At 39.1% G+C, this 19,880-nt stretch overlaps 1 protein-coding gene and 1 non-coding gene across 2 annotated transcripts; one reads left to right on the top strand and one right to left on the bottom strand.

Moving 5' to 3' along the window:
* Positions 1–131: 131 nt before the first annotated feature.
* Positions 132–14,007, bottom strand: GRXS17 (thioredoxin family protein). Its single transcript, XM_077385647.1, has 3 exons — positions 13,718–14,007; positions 12,789–12,863; positions 132–1,629 (listed from the first exon to the last, which is right to left on the bottom strand). Exons 1-3 carry the CDS (start codon positions 13,886–13,888, stop codon positions 379–381), a joined length of 1,497 nt encoding a protein of 498 aa, XP_077241762.1. The 5' UTR covers positions 13,889–14,007; the 3' UTR covers positions 132–378.
* Positions 14,008–15,644: 1,637 nt separating this feature from the next.
* LOC143882400 (small nucleolar RNA snoR27) lies at positions 15,645–15,738 on the top strand. The gene has a single exon (XR_013252237.1). It is a non-coding gene; the product is annotated as a small nucleolar RNA snoR27 (small nucleolar RNA).
* Positions 15,739–19,880: the final 4,142 nt, after the last annotated feature.

Genomic DNA, 19,880 nt, shown 5'->3' with positions numbered 1-19,880 from the left:
CCATGGACAATAAAAGGTGCACCAATACCCATCCATGCAAAACAGTCTGGCCGCACCATAATGTGATACAGATGCAGCACATCGGCATCAACTCATTTGCATAACTATGACAGAAGAAAAGCACCGATCAATTGCTCAACAAATTTAACACCTATAGCATAAGTTTTAAAACTAGAAATATGTCCTGATCATACACCAAAGAACCCACAAAAAACCGAACATTGAAAGTTAAATATATGATTTGGACTTATATTATAACTACTAAATCCCCATAATATCAGTAAACAACCACTTGGAAGTCATTAACAGACCAACAAAATGTAGAGGTGATCTTCCATGCATGAGAATATTTTATGTATTTGGCAGTTAAGATCATACCTATTCAGCAAGGGTTGATTTGAGCTCACCACTGTTGTGAAGTTCAAGTACAATATCACACCCTCCAATGAGCTCGCCATTGTGGTAGAGCTGAGGAAAGGTAGGCCAGTTCGAAAATAGCTTCAACCCCTCCCTCACTTCATTATCAGCTAATATATCAAAGGACCCAAAGCTCACGCCCTCCTCCTTAAGAGCATTCACAACCTTTGAGCTGAAACCGCATCGGGGACTCTCAGGTGTACCCTTCATGAAAAGCATTGTCGGTGAAGAAGATATCAGATTCTTAAGCTGATCCTCGAGAGTTTCTTTTGGTAAGACACCTTTCTCAGTTAACAAGTTCTTTAGTTCCCCACTCTTTTGCATCTCTAACACTATGTCGGAACCTCCAATTAGCTCACCTTTTATATATAGTTGCGGGTAGCTCGACCAGTTAGAGAAAACTTTCAGGCCTTGCCGGACTTCATCATCACTGAGAATATCAAAGCTCTTGAACTCCACTCCCTCTTGCTTAAGGATCTCAACTACTTTGCGACTAAAACCGCACTTGGGTTCGTCTGGTTTCCCCTTCATAAACAACATGACATGGCTCGAATCTATGATGCTTTTGAGCCGAGAAGTTAATGCAGTACTTAAGCCGGTTGAGGTGTCGGATATGCCGCCCTTTCCAGATTCATTATCTAAATTAACATTGGATATACCTGCAACTTTGGCTTCATTGGAAGAGGGAAGAACACCGTGATCTCTGAAAACTTCTTTTAATTCGCCACTCTCGTGCATTGCGATTGCAATGTCACAGCCCCCGAGAAGCTCGCCCTTGCAAAAAAGCTGAGGGAAGGTTGGCCAGTTGGAGAACTTTTTCATCCCCTCGCGTACCTCATCATCTGATAGTATATCAAAGCTTCTGAATTCAACGCCTTCATCTTTTAGAACTTCAACGACCTTTCGGCTGAAGCCGCACTTGGGTTGTTCAGGGCTTCCTTTCATGAAGAGGAAAACAGGGTGGGAGTTCACAATCTGGTCCAAGCGCTTCTTTAAAGAATTGCTAATGCCGGATGTTGGATCTTCTTTTTTGGAGGACCCATTTTCCTTTGCAAAATCCTTGACTGCTTCGAGGACAGCGGGTCCAGCAGCCATTCCAAGGCTAGCTGGAGCAGCTGATTCTGCAAGGTCTGTGGACCCAGCAATTTTCGCAACTTTGTTGGCCAAACTTGATGGATTTGCACCCTCCAATGTATCAACAGTTTTACCATCCTGGTAAGAACGCAGATACAAATATGTTAGAGAAAAGTTCAGGCAAAACAATTGTTGAAAGACTCGCTGATCAACTAAGAGTTTGGTTGAATTGACTTGTTTGACGAGGCTCTAAATAAATGCCAAAGGTTTTGTTTCGACAAAAAAAAAAGTCTCAAATACCAAGCCTGAATTCCACTTTAAAAATGGTGAGTTTTTCACTGCTTCGGCCAACTAGAACTAGATATGAAGAGACAAATTTCAAAGTCAAATCTGTGTTCTTCAAAAGAGACACATAATAGGAACTTTTCCGCTGGATCTTGCAAACCAAAACTCAAATGTTGTAGCTAAGAGAACAACCAAATCTATAAGTGGATAGATGGGGGTTTATTAAATGAAATGATTTTCAAGGAAGCATATATGAATCACATACGCAACAGCATACAGCATCTGAACCCCATTTCAAATCCAATTATCTGAAGCATGAATATTGAATACCAAATCAAAGATGAGGATTTTCAGAAAGATGTGTACTAAAATCAAGTCGGGTCATAAAATCGTGTCAGCACTAATTTCAGAAGCAGATCATAAACTCTAAGATCGTCACAAAATAAACAAAATGATATTAAGATCCTAAGAGATGGAAAATGTAAAGATAATATGACTAAATAAACCCCACACTCTTACCATTCCATGCCAAAACTAAGCTAATTTGTAATATTCCATGGCATTTCTATCTAGGTTTTTTTTTTTTTGGGGGGGGGGGGGATCGGGGGATGGTATGGCACTTCTATCTATGAATGAAATATATATTGAGGATTCAGAACACTCAGGCATGGAAAGAAACCATAGCACATTAACTGAATTCTCATGTATTCATCCTACAAATCACAAGATTAATCACGAAACCCAAGCTTTCCCTTTACAGTACAACTTGATTTTTGGATGATAGCATTCAAGTTGGTTCTGAGACTTTTCCCATGGAAAGCTTTTTCTTGGGAATGGGAGCAGAAAAATAGGAAAATTACAAAAAAAAAGGGCAGTGATTGCCCCCACATTTCTATGGCACTCTCTTCATTGGATTCAATACAATTCAATGGATTTGAAAGATAAAGAGTTTAGGATGCTAGGAATCTTAAACTGCCCACAATGATGACCATATATGCAAGCTTTAAAAAAAAAAAAAACTGAAACCTATTAAAAAAAGAAAAGAAAAACAGAAGCACGAGATAATGGCCACACACAAAAAAATAAAAACAAAACAAAAAATCAAATTTATGTGAGGTTATCTTTGAGTGCAGGGATATTCCCAAATGCATAGCAATAGACAGATATAGAATGTGCATTTTACTTCGGTTAACCTTTATCCCAGCCAACAACCAAAACAGGTGCACCACATTCCAATGTCTCTTCTAAGGTGTCAACAGGCCAGACCCCATCACAGGACTGGTAAATAAAGACCTCAATCTAGGTCCGGCTCAATCACAAGGTAAATTTTGGGTTCGTCCGGTTGACACCCATACTGTTTTATGATTTTTTTTTATCAATAAAAGAAGTTTATTAGAAAGAGGAAGATTGAAGGTGCATCCAAGTTTCACTTGTGCTAAGAAAACAGATTATGTACACACATAGAGAAGCAAACAAATAAGAGGCCGACAATGAGTTAAGGCCACGTTTGGATACCCACAAGATTTAGATTTGGATTTCTCACATTCACAGTTGAGAATTGGAACTGGATCAGATCCTTAGATTTCCAAATCAGCTACAACGGTGAAAAAAAGTCCGATTTTCAAATCTGTTCTGCAAGACATTATTTGGAAATCAATATTTGTGGCAATTGCCTTCACCCTCACTGCTCCTTGACCTTGCTGCAGCAGCAGCTAGACCTCCCCCCTCTCATACAACATGAGGATGAGGATGATTGGTGTATTTTGTATCCAAAACTCAAATCCAAATCCAAACACAAAAGCATGAGGTATCCAAACGTGGCCTAATAATATCTTTCCAAAAAAAAAAACATAACAAGTGGGTGATGTTGAATGAGTGTTGCATGAGTGTGGGTACGAATGTCAAAATCTGACATGGGTATTGAGTGTCAAACTCAGTAAACCCTGCAAAATATGATTCATAAATTCAGTAACATATTCTAATCAATTTTGGAAATCTAGGGCATGTTTGGTTTCTCCTAAAAATCATGATTTAAATTCGTAATAACTAAAACACAGAATTTCTAAATTAACGTTTTGGACAGCCCAACTCTAAGTAGCTAAAATCATAATTGAAAAGCCTTAATCACAAATTTTCTCTCTACTCCCATTTGGACAGCCCAAGCCTAAGTGGCCAAAATCGTGATTTAAACCCTTAATCACAATGTTATAGATTTCGGGTGGGAAGAGGAGTTTTAAAACTCTCCAAAAATTGTTTCCAACTGATTTCTGACCACTAGACAACGATTGAAACTGTCTACGACGTTGAAAATCCGACACAAGTTTGAAGGCCAGCACAATGACTAGCCATTGCGTGGAAAGGACCCATCTTGCTTCGATTGCCAGTGTTGTTTTTGGCATACTTCCAGCCACTAGATCACAATCAAAACGCTTCCCGGCACAATAAATTATCTACAAGAGTTCTTCCCACACAATGGTCAGTGACAAGGTTTCGAATATCGTAATCGAATCGTAAATTGTAACAGGGTTTGAATCATATCGAATCGTAAATCGGATGGTAAATCGTAAGATTTTTTCAGATTTATATATAAAAATGAGAAAAAAATTATAAAAAGTCAAAAACAAGAATAAAATGAGTAATTATCTATTTTTCATTCAAAACCTATGATTAATAAACGAAAAACATTTCAAAAGACAAATAAACGAAAATAAAAACTGCATCATACAATAAATCACTAAACAAAGCACAAACTATATTCATCTTACAATAAATCATCATATAATTTATCACAACGGTAAACAAAGCACACATTCAGTTATATAATCATCATCATACAACGGAGTGTCAACAGTAAACAAAGCATATTGAAATGATTTCCATATTAAAATCACAACCAGTCCTCAAAATCCAAATCAAACAGAACCTAAATAATTGAAATATGGGAAAAACAAACAAGGGCTAAATCATTTAACAGATTTCCATATTAAGGCCCTGTTTGTTTTGGATTAAAAGCTCATCAGCTCTCAAAATCCAAAAGAAACAGGTCTAAATCATTGAAATCACAATCAGTTCTCAAAATCCAAAATAAACAAAAAAAAAGTCATTGAAAAGGGAGAAATACCACTCTAGAATACACAAAAATAACTTGACAAAGATATGCTAAAGCAACCATCAAATGTCCTTGTTTGTTTTGAATTTTGAGAACTGAGTGTGAGTCTAACTAGTTCTCATAATACATAACAAACAGGACCTAGATCGTTGCTGAAGCAGGTAAAAAAACCCTACAACAGGGAAAAAACCTGGGCTGGTATTGGTAAGAAATGGGAAGGATGGGGAGAAGGAAAAAAGAGGAGAAAAGGAAGGAGGAGAAGAATAGAATTAGGTTTTCTTTACTTCTTTGACCTCATCTCCGGGCATAGTTTTAAATTTCCACCAAAATCGACATGAATCGACCAAAATATTTCAATCTGCATCCCCACCGTAACACACCAATAATCGAAATGCATAGCGAAACAAAACTGTAATGGTAATATGGTATACTATACCAGTATGTATCATATAATGCATTATGTATTGAATTAAGTGTGAAATGTGATATGTACTGAATTATCAACATACGTGACAACTCATGTCACTTGGTTTTTTATGTTACCAAACCTTAGAAGCAGGAATCTTCCCTCGAGGTGCCGCTCCCACCTCGAAACCTCGATTCGGCGCTCCATAGGAAGGAGCTTCCAGGGAGCGCGACCCCAAAGGGACAGGAACCTCTCCCATGACGCTCTAAGCCTGCTTCTATTACTCCATAAGTCCCACCATCACCTACTTTCTTGCATCAAACTCCTCCAACTTTTCAAAGCACTTCATTGGAGCAAGCACAAAGGTTTGTGCATCTTCAAAAGGCACGAGGAATGAGTGCACGAAAATGAAGATGGTTAGAAATTACTGCTTTTTTATGTACTTAAAATTTGAAAAATACATATGAAAATTATTAGAAACTATTATTTTTTGATGTACTTGAATTTTGAAAGATATATAAAGAAAATATTACATAGACGCTCCCATGGCGCTCCCAAACTTGGACTCTTCTAGACCCCCACACTTCCTCGCTCCCGCTCCCGCCTCCGCCCCCGCACCCGCTTTGTGCTTCTAAGTACCAAACCATTCTAGGTAGTTTTTTAATTTTTATTTATGTCATAATTTTGAGTAAGTATTTGTGTAAGTATTTATGTTACCAGACCGAAAACAACTTGGGTAGAAACCGTGAGGAAAGACTTGAGGGCTAGGAACATGACAGAGAACATGACCTTTGATATGATAGAATGGAAGAAAATGATCCATGCAGACGAACCCAACTAGTGTCAGGAGTAGACTTAGTCAATTTGAGCAAGGTAGATCCTTTCACCTTCTTCATGGAAATTTTCTAAAGGATTCATTATCCGACCCCAACTAGTTTGGGACAAAGGCAAAGTTGAGGTGAGTTGTATTTGTGCATATTCTAGCAATTCTTGAATTTTACAAGAAGCAAGTCAAGATGATACAGATCAACCAGTTCTTCTTGCGCCAAAGATCTTACCATTTCCGAAGGAACTGGAGCTACATCTCTTTTCAATTTTGATTCAAGAGTTCTTATGTGTTTCCACGCCCTTTTGTAATGAGTGTGTATTGAGAGGTTAATATAGTATGGGGTAATATTATAATGAGGAAGTGAAGTTGATGATGTGGCAAAAGGGGGGCACAAAGAGAGAACCAAGCAAAATTGATTTACAAGGAGCTACATCTGGGGTTTAAGCTTATGAGGGAAGAAGATTGGCAATGCCCTAGTTCTCGCTATTATAATTTTGGATGGCGGTTTAGATGCAGAAGATGCTCACAGGTTAGATTGATTCCATCCCCTCCTCCTGTTTGGGGTGAGGAAGGAGTATCTCTAGGGAGACCCAAACTTGTCCAAGATAACTGGCTGGGGGCATGGTTCTGTGCTCCTTGTCAATACCTTAACTATAAATGGCGGGATGAATGTCGATGGTGTCATTCGACCGGATCATCATTAAAATGGATTCCTCGATCTCCTAAGGCGCAATCTAAGGATGATGAAGATAGTATGTGACCTGATTCGGGTAAAATTTATCGCAACAAAAACTCTGCGATTCCAATTTTATCCATTTCAGGGCAGGAAATCGATGTGCGATTAAGTTCTCTCAGATCCTGCTTGGTTGGGAAAAAGAAAAAACCATGATGAATCCTTGCAAGATTTGTGGAAGTGGGCACAAGTGTCCTGGGTACTCCCAACGTTACATTGCCCTTCTTTACTTGCAAAGGATAAAGTCTTTTTTATGTTTGAATCAGAATTGCAGGCTTCACAGATCATTGCTAAGGGACCTGTGGCCTTGGACAACCATCTGCTCTCCCTTTCACCATGGACAAAGGACTTTATTCAAGGAGAGGAGGCGCTTTGGATTTGTTTTTATGGAATCCCTTTGCATGCTTGGGCTCTTTCCACGGTGGAGGCCTTAGGGGGCCTCTTTGGCAAGGTTGTAGAAACCAAGATGGAGGGCAACCATCAGAATTGTATGAGCTTCATCTCGGCTAAGATTCTAGCCCCTCGATGGCTCTTCCCTACCTCTGGGGTAAAGCTCAAAATCTCTGACCAGGTCTATCCCATTGGGGTTGAGCTCTTGAAGGAAACCCCTGAATCTGCCGTACCTGAATTAGGCTCCTCCTTAGCGGCGGACTGGCTCCCGGCAACCTCAAGGCCACTATACCTGGTGAACCGTTGGGCCCCATTGGGAATTCAAATTCTAATTCAAAGTTCCCTGCTAGGAGGTCTGAGATGGAACCATTAGCATTTCCAGAAAAAGGCTTGATGGGACTTGAACAGAGGTATAAAGATTTTTTGGGATTGTTGGTAAAGCCCAAGAAACCTACCCCTCACATCAGACAGAAGTTTGTTCCACATGTCAGGAAGAATTTCGTAAATCACGCCCCTGGCGGTTTTTCAACCTTCCCAGTCAGGAGCTCAAGTTCCAAAGACCACCTAATTATGGATAAGATAAGCTCTATCTTGGATTCCAAACCAGGTGTAGCGAAAAAATTTAGCAGATTGTTTAGACTTCTAAAGTTTTATTCCAGGCCTACTAGATTTGGCCCTATCTATAGCTAAGTTTATAGTTGGGGTTCCCGGGGTTGGAGAATGGCTATGACAATTAAAATAGCTGCATGTTTTGATCTTTGTATTTATTGGATGCTATGGAGGTGTATTGTCAGACTTATAGCTCTCCTCCCTAGGAGTGGAGGTTCCAAGGCTCTATACTCACCTTGCTATTAAAAGACCCTCTCCATCTAGTTTTTGAACACAGGATCCTTAACAAAGTGGGAATGGCTCTCCTTGAGGAACTGGGAAGGCCAGTTTCCTTAAGTAGTCAGGCCTCCCTCTCTATTTTGTTCTGGAACTTCACCGGGATCTTGGGAAACGGATTTTGTATTGACGGGAGCCAAAAACGTTTCCACATTAAGGCGATGGGTAGCCATATGGTGGAGGAAGGTTTGGAGATCAGTGACCCTTTGCAAGTCCTGATCCCTTTTTTTTTTTTTTGTGGGTTGTATATCTGTCACAGACCCAGATTCAGCATAGCATGGCTAAGTCTCTTCTGGCTTTGATGGGTTGTAGAGATCACCAAACTAAATGACTATCTAAATGGTGATGACTAGTCTGTTTTGAGGAAAGCCTTGCTTGAGAAGCCCCCAAGTTTGGCCCTTTTTGTTGGATTCGGTCGGAGGGTCCCCCTGGGGCAGTGCTTTGGAGCTTCGGGGGAGTGATGAAGACTCGGTAGGAGGCAGTGCATGGATGGGTAGTCCTCACTATTGCGGATGAATTAGTAGATTTCCTTCTTTGCTTTTAACTAGTCTAGGAGTATGCTCTTGGCCATCCTTAATTGATTCTATGTATTGCAAGTTGGGACCTCTGGTCCCCAATGTAATTGCCATAGTATCAATAAAATTGTCAATTTTCAAAAAAAGAAGAAGAGAGAACCAAGCCAAAGAAGACACATAACAATGGGGACCAGTAGTGCAATTAACTAACTAGTGGAGAAGGTGCCAAGTTTTCTAGGGACCACTTACAAGTGGCGGCCCAAGAAGAAAAGGCTACTCTCCTTGTGACAAGTGTCCCAGGGGACTACATGGACCCATGGAGAGGTGGCAGACTATAATGCATTCACTCTCCCTTTAAATAGGAGATGAAGGCTCTCATTTAAGCAGTTCTGGATGATTGTTTGAAAGAGTTACAGCCTTGGTTGAGGATTTGGTCTAGCCCCTTTGGGGAAGTGGTGGAGATCTTGTGAGGAAGTTGTGGAGGAGAGCAAGGAGGGTTCCTGAATTTGTGTAATGAATCTACTTTCTCCCTCTCTCTTTCTACTTTGAATTGCAAGTAGAATCTTTTGCCTTCTCTTTTACTTTGTTTTTCCCTATTGTATTCTTTAATGATTTCACTCGCATTTTTCAAGTTTTCTATATGACTTCCGCTAATCCGCCTCTTATCCACATGAAAATCTCTACCCTAAATAAACGGAAATAGATTGAACCTATCCTTACAATAATAAGATAATAGCTTGACTCATCTCCTCCAAATTTTCTCAAGTTTAGTTTCAATGTACCTTTGAAGGCAATCCGTACACCACTAAAACTTGGGGGAATTTCAAGCGAGGTTGTCAAGGTTTCTCACTCTTATCAACACCATCGAATCCAATGAGATAGGGTCTTCATATTTTTAAGCTGAAAGCTTTATGAGAAGTTAATAATGGAAGGTGACTCTTTTTAATGTCACTGCATCGACATCAAAGCTCGACCTGAATCCTTCAAGATAGAGTATCACTCCCGTAACCATTCGAAAAAAATTGAATATTACTCTTGTTATCCAGGATTTGACAAGATAGGTGATCCCAATTTACTTCCATATTCCTAGAAGCAATAACAAGATGTACAACTTCAAAAGAGAGGGCTTGGGCAATGATCTTTGTAGCATTCCTTTGCTTGGCTAGCTGTTTTGATTTTTTCAGCTTCTTGTTTATTTCTCCATCCCACCCCCCCGCCACTTCTTTTTATCTTTCTCTTTTACTTAATAAATTTGTTTTATCTTTCAATAAAATATAAAAACGGGGTTATCACTACGCATGTAATGCGACTTCTTTATGTGGAAATAAAACATTATATCCAACATGTACATAACCCACTAGAAGTCGCATTACATGCGTAGTGTACATGTTGGATATAATGTTTTATTTCCACATAAATTTATATCAATGCTGATGGAAACCAAAAGGCAAAAGCCACATAAATTTATATCAATGCTGATGGAATTTAGAAGATAGACAAGAAATCTGTAAGTATCGCATTTGAATCCATAGAGTCGTATTTGATGTGAGTAACAAGCCCATTTGGAAGAATCCACGAAGGTGATATCACTACATGGGCATCAAAGCTTGAGCCGAGTCCTTAGAGATTGGCCAATATCACTCTTGCTATCCAGGATCTGAAAAGAGAGGTGATTCTGATTTACATCCATATTCCTCGTAAGCAATAATAAGATGGTGGACTAGTTGACAAGAGAGGGCTCGGGCATTGAGCTTGGTAGCAGTCCTCTGCTTGGACATCTGCTTTGTTTTATTGAGCTTCTTGTTTATTTCAATTTTATTTTGGGGGTTATCTTGTTCCCACCCTTCTTCCTTCTTTGTATCTTTATCATTTTATAAATAAATTTGTCTTCATGTTTAAATATAAATATAATAATAGGGCTATCAGGGCATATGGAATGGGGATTCTAGTTCGTTACTCACATCTAATTTTTATTTCCACTTAAAAGCTTACTATCATGATGGAGAGAAACCAAAAGCCACATAAATTTATATTTAAAATACACGTCGGCCAGCGTCGTGGATTTGCTCCCCATAGATGAGGGTTCGAGTCCCCTCGGAGTTACCCGATGCACGTGGTTTACGGGAGATTGCGTGCATCCATAGGGATTAGTCCCGCCCTAAAATGACGTGGGGATACCCTATGTCAAAAAAAAAATAAAAAAATAGACAAGAAATCTTTAAGTATCACACTTGAATCCACATTTTCCAAAAAATCACACTTGAATCCACAGTGTCAATATTCAATGTTAGTACCTTGCCCATCTAGAAAAATCCATACAACATAGGTTATACCCAGTCAGCTGTTGATGCAATATATCGATGTACAAAATCTCAACTATAATCAAGCTAATTATTCCAGTCGGGAACTAATCATGAAGGCTGTTTTTGGATTTCTTTTTAAAATTAATTCATCTGAGTTGATAAAAAGAACTTGGTCTTTTTCCTTTCATCATTAAACCTCTTTTATTTGACAGGAGTAGCAATATTAAATAATCCTCTGAAACCCCCTCTTCTTACTTATCAAATTGAAGATCACTTCAATCCATCAAAAGAAGCAAATTATTCTGTCATTGTCACTCATGCTCTATTCTTCCTGCACCAAACCACATCTACCTACAAAGATCAACAAATCTTTCTGTACCTGACAAAATCTACATCTCTCGCCTGTTTATTAACAGTAACAAAAAAGGTCTGCTCAAATGCCTATGCTTTTTCTTCTGAGGTCTTAACTTATAATACTAAGATCCAAATGGTTGAATCAAGGTAATAGGAACTGAATGGATGAACTAGAGTTACCATAACGAGCCCTTGTGTTCAGAGTATAGTAATGTGCATGCATCACCACAGGAGTGATAACAACAAGCCTAATCCTACCCAATCTCATGACATTAATGTAATCCAAACCCTTCACAGGGTAGACACTAACATAGAGATCACATGACAGAAAAATTACAGTTATTGGATCATTCCAACCACCTAATCAATGTCTTGCAAATAGAAGGTAAAGTGAAAAAGAGAAAGGAACCACATTCAAATTCTAGAAATGTTTGAAGAGAGAATTCCAAGACAAAGAGATGGAGGGTGTGTGTGGGTGAGCCTGCGTCATGTGCTTCATGCATTACGAGCTTCTCATAGAATCATTCCCCTTATTTCTAATAGGTCATCTGTTTATCACGGCCATGGTATCCTGTATTATTGAAATAATTGTTTCACGAGTCTGAAGCAACTCGTATGAGCCTTACCCCGAGGCAGCACATATGGGAGGAAGTAATTCTATACAATGTGCTTGTACCAGGTAACAATACAGGTTACAGCATCCTAGTTTTCCAGGTAACTTAGAGTGTAGGTTTCTTTTGTCTTTTTGCCACATACTATGCACCAAATGACAAAGGCAAGATCCCATGGATGGTACGCTTCTAACTTGTCATGTTGCCTATATTTCATGATTGGGATTTGCTAGCGTCCATCGCAAAAGGCATTTCGCGGATGGTCTGTTGCATGTGATAACAGCCACCTCGTGAATGAAGACAAAATGTGCTGAAAAGTGAGCCTGTGTGGCTGCTGTCACATGCAACAGACCATCCACGAAATGCCTTTTGCGATGGACGCTAGCAAAACCCTTCATGATTTGAATGCACTGAAACTAATCCAGTCAAGTCACCAAGTTCTTTGAAATAATCAGATGAGTTCAACTTGGAAATCATAGTGCGATTTGCGACAATTAGAAATTTACTCAAACACAGATTCTCACTACACTGTTTTAGATGAAGCAGCAACCCATGTTAGAAATCCCAATGCCTAAAAACATCAAAACAATACACTTATTTTATAGAATCACCAAAAAAAGAATATACGATAATTAACACATAACCAGGCCTACGAAGAGTACAGCTTCCCTATCAATCAGTATGATCTACTAAATGCAGCAAATGAAAATGAAAATCAAATTGCTGAAATTATAACCTTTGACATCTCACCTAGTTTCAGAGCAAAAATCGCAAACCCTAATTTTTACTTTTTTTATTTTTTGTGTGTTACTTTTCCTAATTCCATATTCCTAAGCACTGCTGCTAACATCAAAAAAAAAAGCAGTAAGAAACTAACCTTACAGAAAACAAAATAAGGCACGGCAGAAATGGAATAATCCGCAGAAATCTCAGGTTGCTCTTCAGCTTCAACCTACAAAAAGATTTAGAGAAATATGCAAATAAATATCAGAATTGAACATTAAAAACCATTGTCAGCGCTAAATCATAAATAGAGATATAAGTAACAGAATCCAGTGGAAAAACTTTGGGATGAAATTTTTTTTATTAAGACCCATACTTCAGAAAAACGAATAAAATGATAAACCAACTTCCAACAACTAAGAAACAAGTAATATAGAAAAAAGAGAGGAAATGTTACAACAACAGAACGAATAAACAGCTACATATTAGAAAAATCAAATCTATTGAAAGAAATATGAGAAAAAAAGAATGAGTAGAAAAAGAGGAGAGATCAGACCCAAATAGACATCCAGAAAAATTGCAAAAAGAAACATACAAAAATCAAAATAAAAACCTCCAAAAGTCATTTCATAAAAATGAAAAAGACGGGATCAGATTAAAAAAGGAAATGAGTGTTGAGATTAAAAGAGGATTAAGCATGAAAAAATATATATATAAAAAACCCCCAAGAAAAAAAAAAAAAAAAAAAAAACTGAATATTGAAATAGGAATAATAAAAAGGCAGCTGATATTGACACTACCATGTTTTTATAATTGCACAAACTCAGCTTGTCTTTTATTATTTAAACAGCTGTCAAAGGTTATTAGCGTTCCCAAAAAGCTCTTAGAAGCCAATTAAAAATAAATAAAAGACAAGTTGAGTTTGTGCAATTATCAAAACATAGTAGTGCCAATATCATTAGGCGAAAAAAAAAAAAACCCTAAAAGTTCATTTAGACAACAAAGAAGAAACAGAGGATAAAAGATAGATAGGGATCCAGATGGAATTTAATAAAAAGAAAGAGAACGAGAAAGGAAACAGACCCTGAAGAAATGGGCATGAGGGAAATCGGTAGAGAGATGGGAAAAAACTTGATCCATCTGTTTGGAAGCTTCGCACCATGACGTCCAGAAGTGAAGGATAACAGGTGCGCCCCCTCGGAGCACGTTAGCAATCTCCTCCTTTGACTCAACATCTTTTACGGTACCACCCATCTTATTTTCTTCGCAGAGGAAGAAGAGAAAGAAAAAAAAAATTTTGGAGAAGAATAAGAAGACGAAGAACAAAAAACCCTCTTTGTCTGCTCTTTGTTTTTCGGTGATATAAAGGCCAAAAGATGCATGCAGTCCCGCTATTTATAGAGTGATAGTAAATTCGCACCATCTGTAGGATAATTCGCACCATCTGTAGGATAATTCGCACCGCTTTACCGTGATCAATTCAGGTGAGATGGATGCGAATTATCCTATATGGGGTGCGAATTTATTATTATTAATTTATATAGGAATCAACAAGGGTTACTTTGGTGTCCCGCGGGACCTGTCTAAAGTGTGGATCTCGCATATCTGAATGATCCAAATCCACGTGGAAGCCACTAGAGCCTTTAAGTTATGTGGGGTTCATCTCTCAATCAGTTTTATTTTGCATGTATGTAGATTAGGGAGTGCCATTATTTTGGAGTCCTGCGAGTCACCTTAAACCTCTAATTTTTAATTGTGCCACTGGTATCAGCATTGCCATCTTTTGATAATGGCACTGCCTATTTCTAGGGTTGTAACTTGTAACTCAGGTCGATAGAGATAGTTTCTCATGTTGGGTCGGGTTTTTCCACATTCACTCATTTTATCTTGAGGATTGTAGCATGAATAATTTGTCATTAATCCATAGTGCGAGCAGGTGCACAAGCATAGGCACCATTCCAATTCATGATAGCCATAGATCATGGCCATGCCTAGATCGTGTACCATCCTTTGGATCGTGTTCCATTCCCAAGTATGAACAGACAAAGCACATTCCAAATAAGAGCGCACTCATTTTCATTATCAAACATGGCTGATTAAGGCCGCCCCTTTTGATCACCAGGAACATCCTCTCCTGTCAGTGTATCAATGACTAAGGAGGAGCTACTGTACTTATGTCAAAAGAATTCACTGTCTCTGATTGCCACAGACACTAACAGGGAGTGTTCCTAGTGATCAGAAGGGGCGGATATATCCAAACACTAACAGGGCGTGTTCCTGGTGATTAGAAGGGGCGGATATATCACTTCCCTTATTTTTTATTTGGAAAACACTTCCACAGTGGGATTTCGTTTGAAAAATAAAGGCAAAAGTGAAATTTACCGATGGTTTAGTCAGTTCCACAGCTTTAATGAAATTTCATTTTGTGGGGATACAAGATGTCGTCTTTATCTTCGCAACAGAATCCCATTTTGCAAGCAGCCCTGTTTTTATTAATGAAATACAGCCAAACGCCCCAACACTTAGGCCATGTCCGGCAGCCATGATATTTAATAATTGCACAGACCCATCTTGTCTTTTCTTTTCTAATTGTCTTTCGAGTGCTATTTGAGAACCGTAAATAACCTTTTGACAGCTCTTTAAGTATTAAAAGACAAGATGCTTTAGTAAAAATAATAAAACATGGTTGTGCCGATATCATTTCCCAAAAATAAATGGCACAGATCATCCAAAAGGTAGGATCATAAATTGCAACGTTGGGATAAAGAAGAAGCAAAGGAGCCTACATGGGAATTGGACGCCATGCCACGTCAGCCCTAAACATCTCAAGGGACTATAAGTATGAATTCAGCGTAGCCTCTATAAATTGCAACCCATAACATGTTGTAAAGCAAGATGCAAACCCTAGAAGTGTTTTTTCCTTTCTTTCTAGTTGATTCTTTGCCTGTGTTTTTTCCTTTACCCTTAGAAGAAGAGTGCAGAAAAGAGGGTTTGAGATGTTTTCTGTTTTCTGGATCGATGATGTTGATGTTAAACTGCGTTATCTTTCTGTAAGTACCTGAAAAGGGTCTTGAAGAAAGCTGTATAATAGACTGAGATCCTAGAGAGAAAAAAGCAATTCTCGTACTACAATTCCTCCTTTTTCTTCTTGAAATTGTTTTTGAGAATGATTTCTTTGGATTTGAACTGAGGATGAGGCAATTTCCCTTGGATTTGTCTGTCCAATTTCTCTTGTTTTTTTTTTTTTAGATTTACCTTTTGATATTGTTGGAAATTTCTTGATTCAAAATTTTTTCACAATCTCAGTTGAAGCAAATATCTGTCCAGGAAGAAATGAGGTTCCAGTTTCTTCTTGATCTGTGTTTTATTCTCTGATTCTGCTAAGTTTTTTCCAATATTTTTTATTGGTTTTGCGCATTTGATACAAGATTTTTGTTTTTTCATGCATCAGATCCAAAATCAACTTGTCCCAGATGTTCTGGTCTTTTATTTTGATTCTACAACTAAAAATCACTTGTATTGATTGATTTTGAGTTTTTGATCGTGAGAGACTCCGGGTTGAACTCATCCTTAAAAGCTAGCCGTTAAGGGGAGGGTGTCTTAAGAATAATAAGCTGATCCACATCCATTCACTTTTTGGATGTGAGATCATGGAATCCCAGCAATCTTCCCCTCAACCCAGAAGCAATGTGGGAATCACAAGATCTTTTTGGGGACCGGAGTCACCAAGTACACCACTTGTTGGAACCTAGGTAGAACTCGCCAAAAGCCAACCGTTAAGGGAATGGTGCTAAGTCTTTATAAGCCCATCCTGTGAAGTAGGGAAAAAAATCTGTGGAGTTTAGTATTTAACACAGTAAGTTGGAATATTTGGAAAGAGAAATAATCAAAAAATAAATCAAATCTTCAACGAGAAAGGGAAATCACTGGACATGGGGTCACTCTTGAAATTAAATTCGACATATTGGCTTGGGCCAAAGCTGGTCAAAAACTTTGCTCCTTGTTCTTCTCTAGAGGTACGCAAGAATCAGAGGAAAATAATTTGGGAAAAGGGGCTCAAGGCCAAACCCACACCCAAAGCTGCTCAAAAATTTTGCTTGATGATAGTGTTTGGATACTCAAAATCTTAAGTTTTATAATCCACGCATTTGGATTTTAAGTGAGAAAACCAGGTTTTAGAAACCTCTATAGCAACCTAAGATTTCTAAAACCTAGATTTTAAAAACCTAACGAGACTTCTCTCGCTCCGCACCGCAAGCTCCCTCTTGCTCCGCACCCCACGCTGGATGCCAAGATCTAGGTTTTTGTCCCCAGCCCACACTCAACCCCAAGCTCCGGGTACTCTCTCTCTCTCTCTCTCTCTCTCTCTCTCTCTCTCTCTCTCTCTGCTGTGGCAGAAATTTAGCCGGAAGTGTAAAGCCCTCTTCAAGTTGAAAGCCCTCTTACATAGTTCCCGCTTCACTGAATAACCAGTTGACTCGTGTTTAGTAGCAACAGCATCCTATATTGGGGCATAGGTAGGCATGGCCAACATCGGGCATGGATACCGGAGAAGACCTTAAGAGAGTTTTTGAATTTGAAGTAGATACAAAACAACCAATCCAGCCCAACGACAAAACTGCCTTCTGTTTGCCATGGAATGTATAGGGAGCCAGTGGTGTAGGTAAACCATTATACATGGATCCCTATACGATGAGTGGAACCAGGCTAACTTTTGCTAGAATTTGCGTGGAAGGGGAAGCTTCTTCTTCCTTTCCTACTTACATTACTCTGAAAACCTCTTCAGGAATTATTAAACAACCAGTCGAATATGACTGGAAACCCATGCCATGCCCTTCTTGTAATACCTTTAGTCATACCCCAAACTCCTGCCCAAAAGTCCCCAAAGAAAAATCCCAAATGCCCCCTGCAAAAATGCAATGGAGACAGGTCTCAAAAGCTCCTCAGACTTCTTGTGATCTCACGGTCACCCAATCTGAGGAGGCTTCCAATCCTAATCCACCTTCTTCAACAGTACCCTGCTATCCCTCACATAAACCCACCTCCCCCTCCCACTCAACTCCTCTCATCCTTGATGCGAGTCCAAAATCTCAGAGATTATCTCCGTCCCCTAGACCCATCACTTCCAACCCATACTCCATTCTGGGAGAATTGGATGAAGCTATGACTCTATTTCAAGTTCTGATGAACAATAGATAGTCACTTTTTAAAATCTTACAGGGCACTCCCCCGCCCTCATATCCTCTGTTCATGATGATCGGGATAGGAGCCAGGAATGTTAGGGGTCTCGGGACTCAAATAAAGAGGGAGGAAATTAGAAACCTCCTCCACAAGGAAAGAATTCCTTTGATTTGTCTCATGGAAACAAGAGCCCCTCAGGAAAAAATGCAAGAATATTCTAGGGATATCTGTGATGGATGGAGTTCTTATGATAATTATACCCATTCTGATAATGGAAGAATTTGGATCATGTGGAATCCAGAGGTCATTCATTTTCAGTATATTTCCCACTCCTCTCAATTCATTCATGGAGAAGTATCTTTTCTGCAAACCCCCCACTCTTTCCTTCTTACAGCAATTTATGGCTTTAATTCTGGTTCTTACAGAAGAGTTCTCTGAGAAGATCTGAAGCAACTTGCCACTGGACTATCTAATCCTTGGATAGCTTTAGGTGATTTCAATACCACTAGATTTTCTGATGAAAGACTAGGTGGAGCTCCCCCAATCAAATCAGACTTAGAAGATTTTAACAATTGCCTTTTTGACTGCTCCTTGGTGGACGTCAAATTTCTGGGTCAACAACTAACCTGGAATAATAGATCCTCAAATGAAAATTTAAAGCTCCGAAGGTTGGACAGATCCCTAGTCAACCAAGACTGGCTAAACCTTTTCCCCCAATCTCATGCAAATTTTCTCCTTCCTGGCCTTTCGGACCATTCCCCCATTATTGTGAATCTCCTAAATCACCATCATTCGGCGGGGGGGGGGGGGGAACCCTCCGCTTCCATAACATGTGGCTAGAAGATCAATCCCTATACATCACTGTAGAAAAAGCTTGGAATAGAAATATTATAGGCAACCCAATGTTCAGACTCTACCAAAAGTTGAAAATTGTCAAGCAAGACATTAAAATCTGGAATTCTCTAGTTTTTGGCAGAATTGATATCCAAGCTCAATTAGTGCATAGTGAACTTGAAGAGATTCAGAAAAGATGTGCTGAGGATCCTGCTAATCTTACTTTGAGAGCTGAAGAAGGAAAAGTAAGGGAAAAATTCATCTCCACAGCTCTTCTGAAGGACTCCCTCCTTCGGCAAAAGTCTAGAGTTGACTGGATCAACTTGGGAGACCAGAACTCAGAGTTTTTCTATTCTGCAATAAGCGCAAGGCGCAATTCCAACTGCATCCAGGGGATTGTAGATCAAGATGGTCAAATCACATTAGAGCCCAGTTTAATTGAAAGCATTTTAGTCTCTTATTTTGAAAAGATTCTCAACTCAAATGTTCATCTTCAACCTTGTATCACTCCAGATCCAATTCACACCATTACTCCTGTTGAAGCTGATGATTTAACAAAAGAATTCTCTCCTGTCGAAATTGAAGCTGTTATCCAAAATTCCAATGGTGATAAAGCCCCTGGTCCTGATAGATTCAATGGAGCTTTTTTCAAACAATTCTGGTATTTAGTAAAGGATGATACAATTGCTGCTATCAAAATTTTTTCCATTCAAGTAAGCTTCTATCTGAATCAAATGCAACTTTTATCTCACTGATACCGAAATGTGCAGGAGCTTCCTCCCCAGACCAGTATAGGCCAATTTCCTGGTGCAATTTCATATACAAGGTAATTACAAAGTTGATGGCAAATAGGCTAAAAAGGATCATGGGGAAGATTATCTGTCCTTCCCAGTCAGCTTTCATTAAAGGTGGACTCATCCAAGACAACATCCTTCTATCCCACGATCTTTGCCACAATTTTCATCGGAAGGGCACAAAAAATGCAATATGTGTCAAAATGGACCTAAGAAAGGCTTTTGATAGCATCAGGCACGACTCCCTCCTTGAATTCTTAAAGAAGATTGGTTTCAATGAAGTGTGGTGTAGGTGGGTTCATTAGTGCATCACAACTCCCACCTTCTCTGTGTTAGTAAATGGCTCTCCGAAAGGATACTTTCGGTCCTCAAATGGTATCAGACAAGGGGACCCTTTATCACCTCTCCTATTTGGCATAGTGATGGAGATGTTATCC

The sequence above is a fragment of the Tasmannia lanceolata genome, unplaced genomic scaffold (assembly GCF_043159265.1).
Source record: "Tasmannia lanceolata isolate RefF3 unplaced genomic scaffold, GAP_Taslan_0.1 ptg000007l, whole genome shotgun sequence".
Taxonomy (NCBI): domain Eukaryota; kingdom Viridiplantae; phylum Streptophyta; class Magnoliopsida; order Canellales; family Winteraceae; genus Tasmannia; species Tasmannia lanceolata.
Note: the sequence above shows the minus strand (reverse complement) of the source record. Positions and strands in the feature narration are given on the sequence as shown.

What these genes read in the sequence shown, in the direction of transcription:
- GRXS17 (XM_077385647.1), bottom strand. Translation starts at nt 13,888, where the DNA reads ATGGGTGGTACCGTAAAAGATGTTGAGTCAAAGGAGGAGATTGCTAAC. An exon ending in CTCATGCCCATTTCTTCAGG is followed by an intron (nt 12,864 to 13,717) that starts GTCTGTTTCCTT and finishes ATCTTTTTGTAG; the next exon opens with GTTGAAGCTGAAGAGCAACC. An exon ending in CTTATTTTGTTTTCTGTAAG is followed by an intron (nt 1,630 to 12,788) that starts GTTAGTTTCTTA and finishes CGTTCTTACCAG; the next exon opens with GATGGTAAAACTGTTGATAC.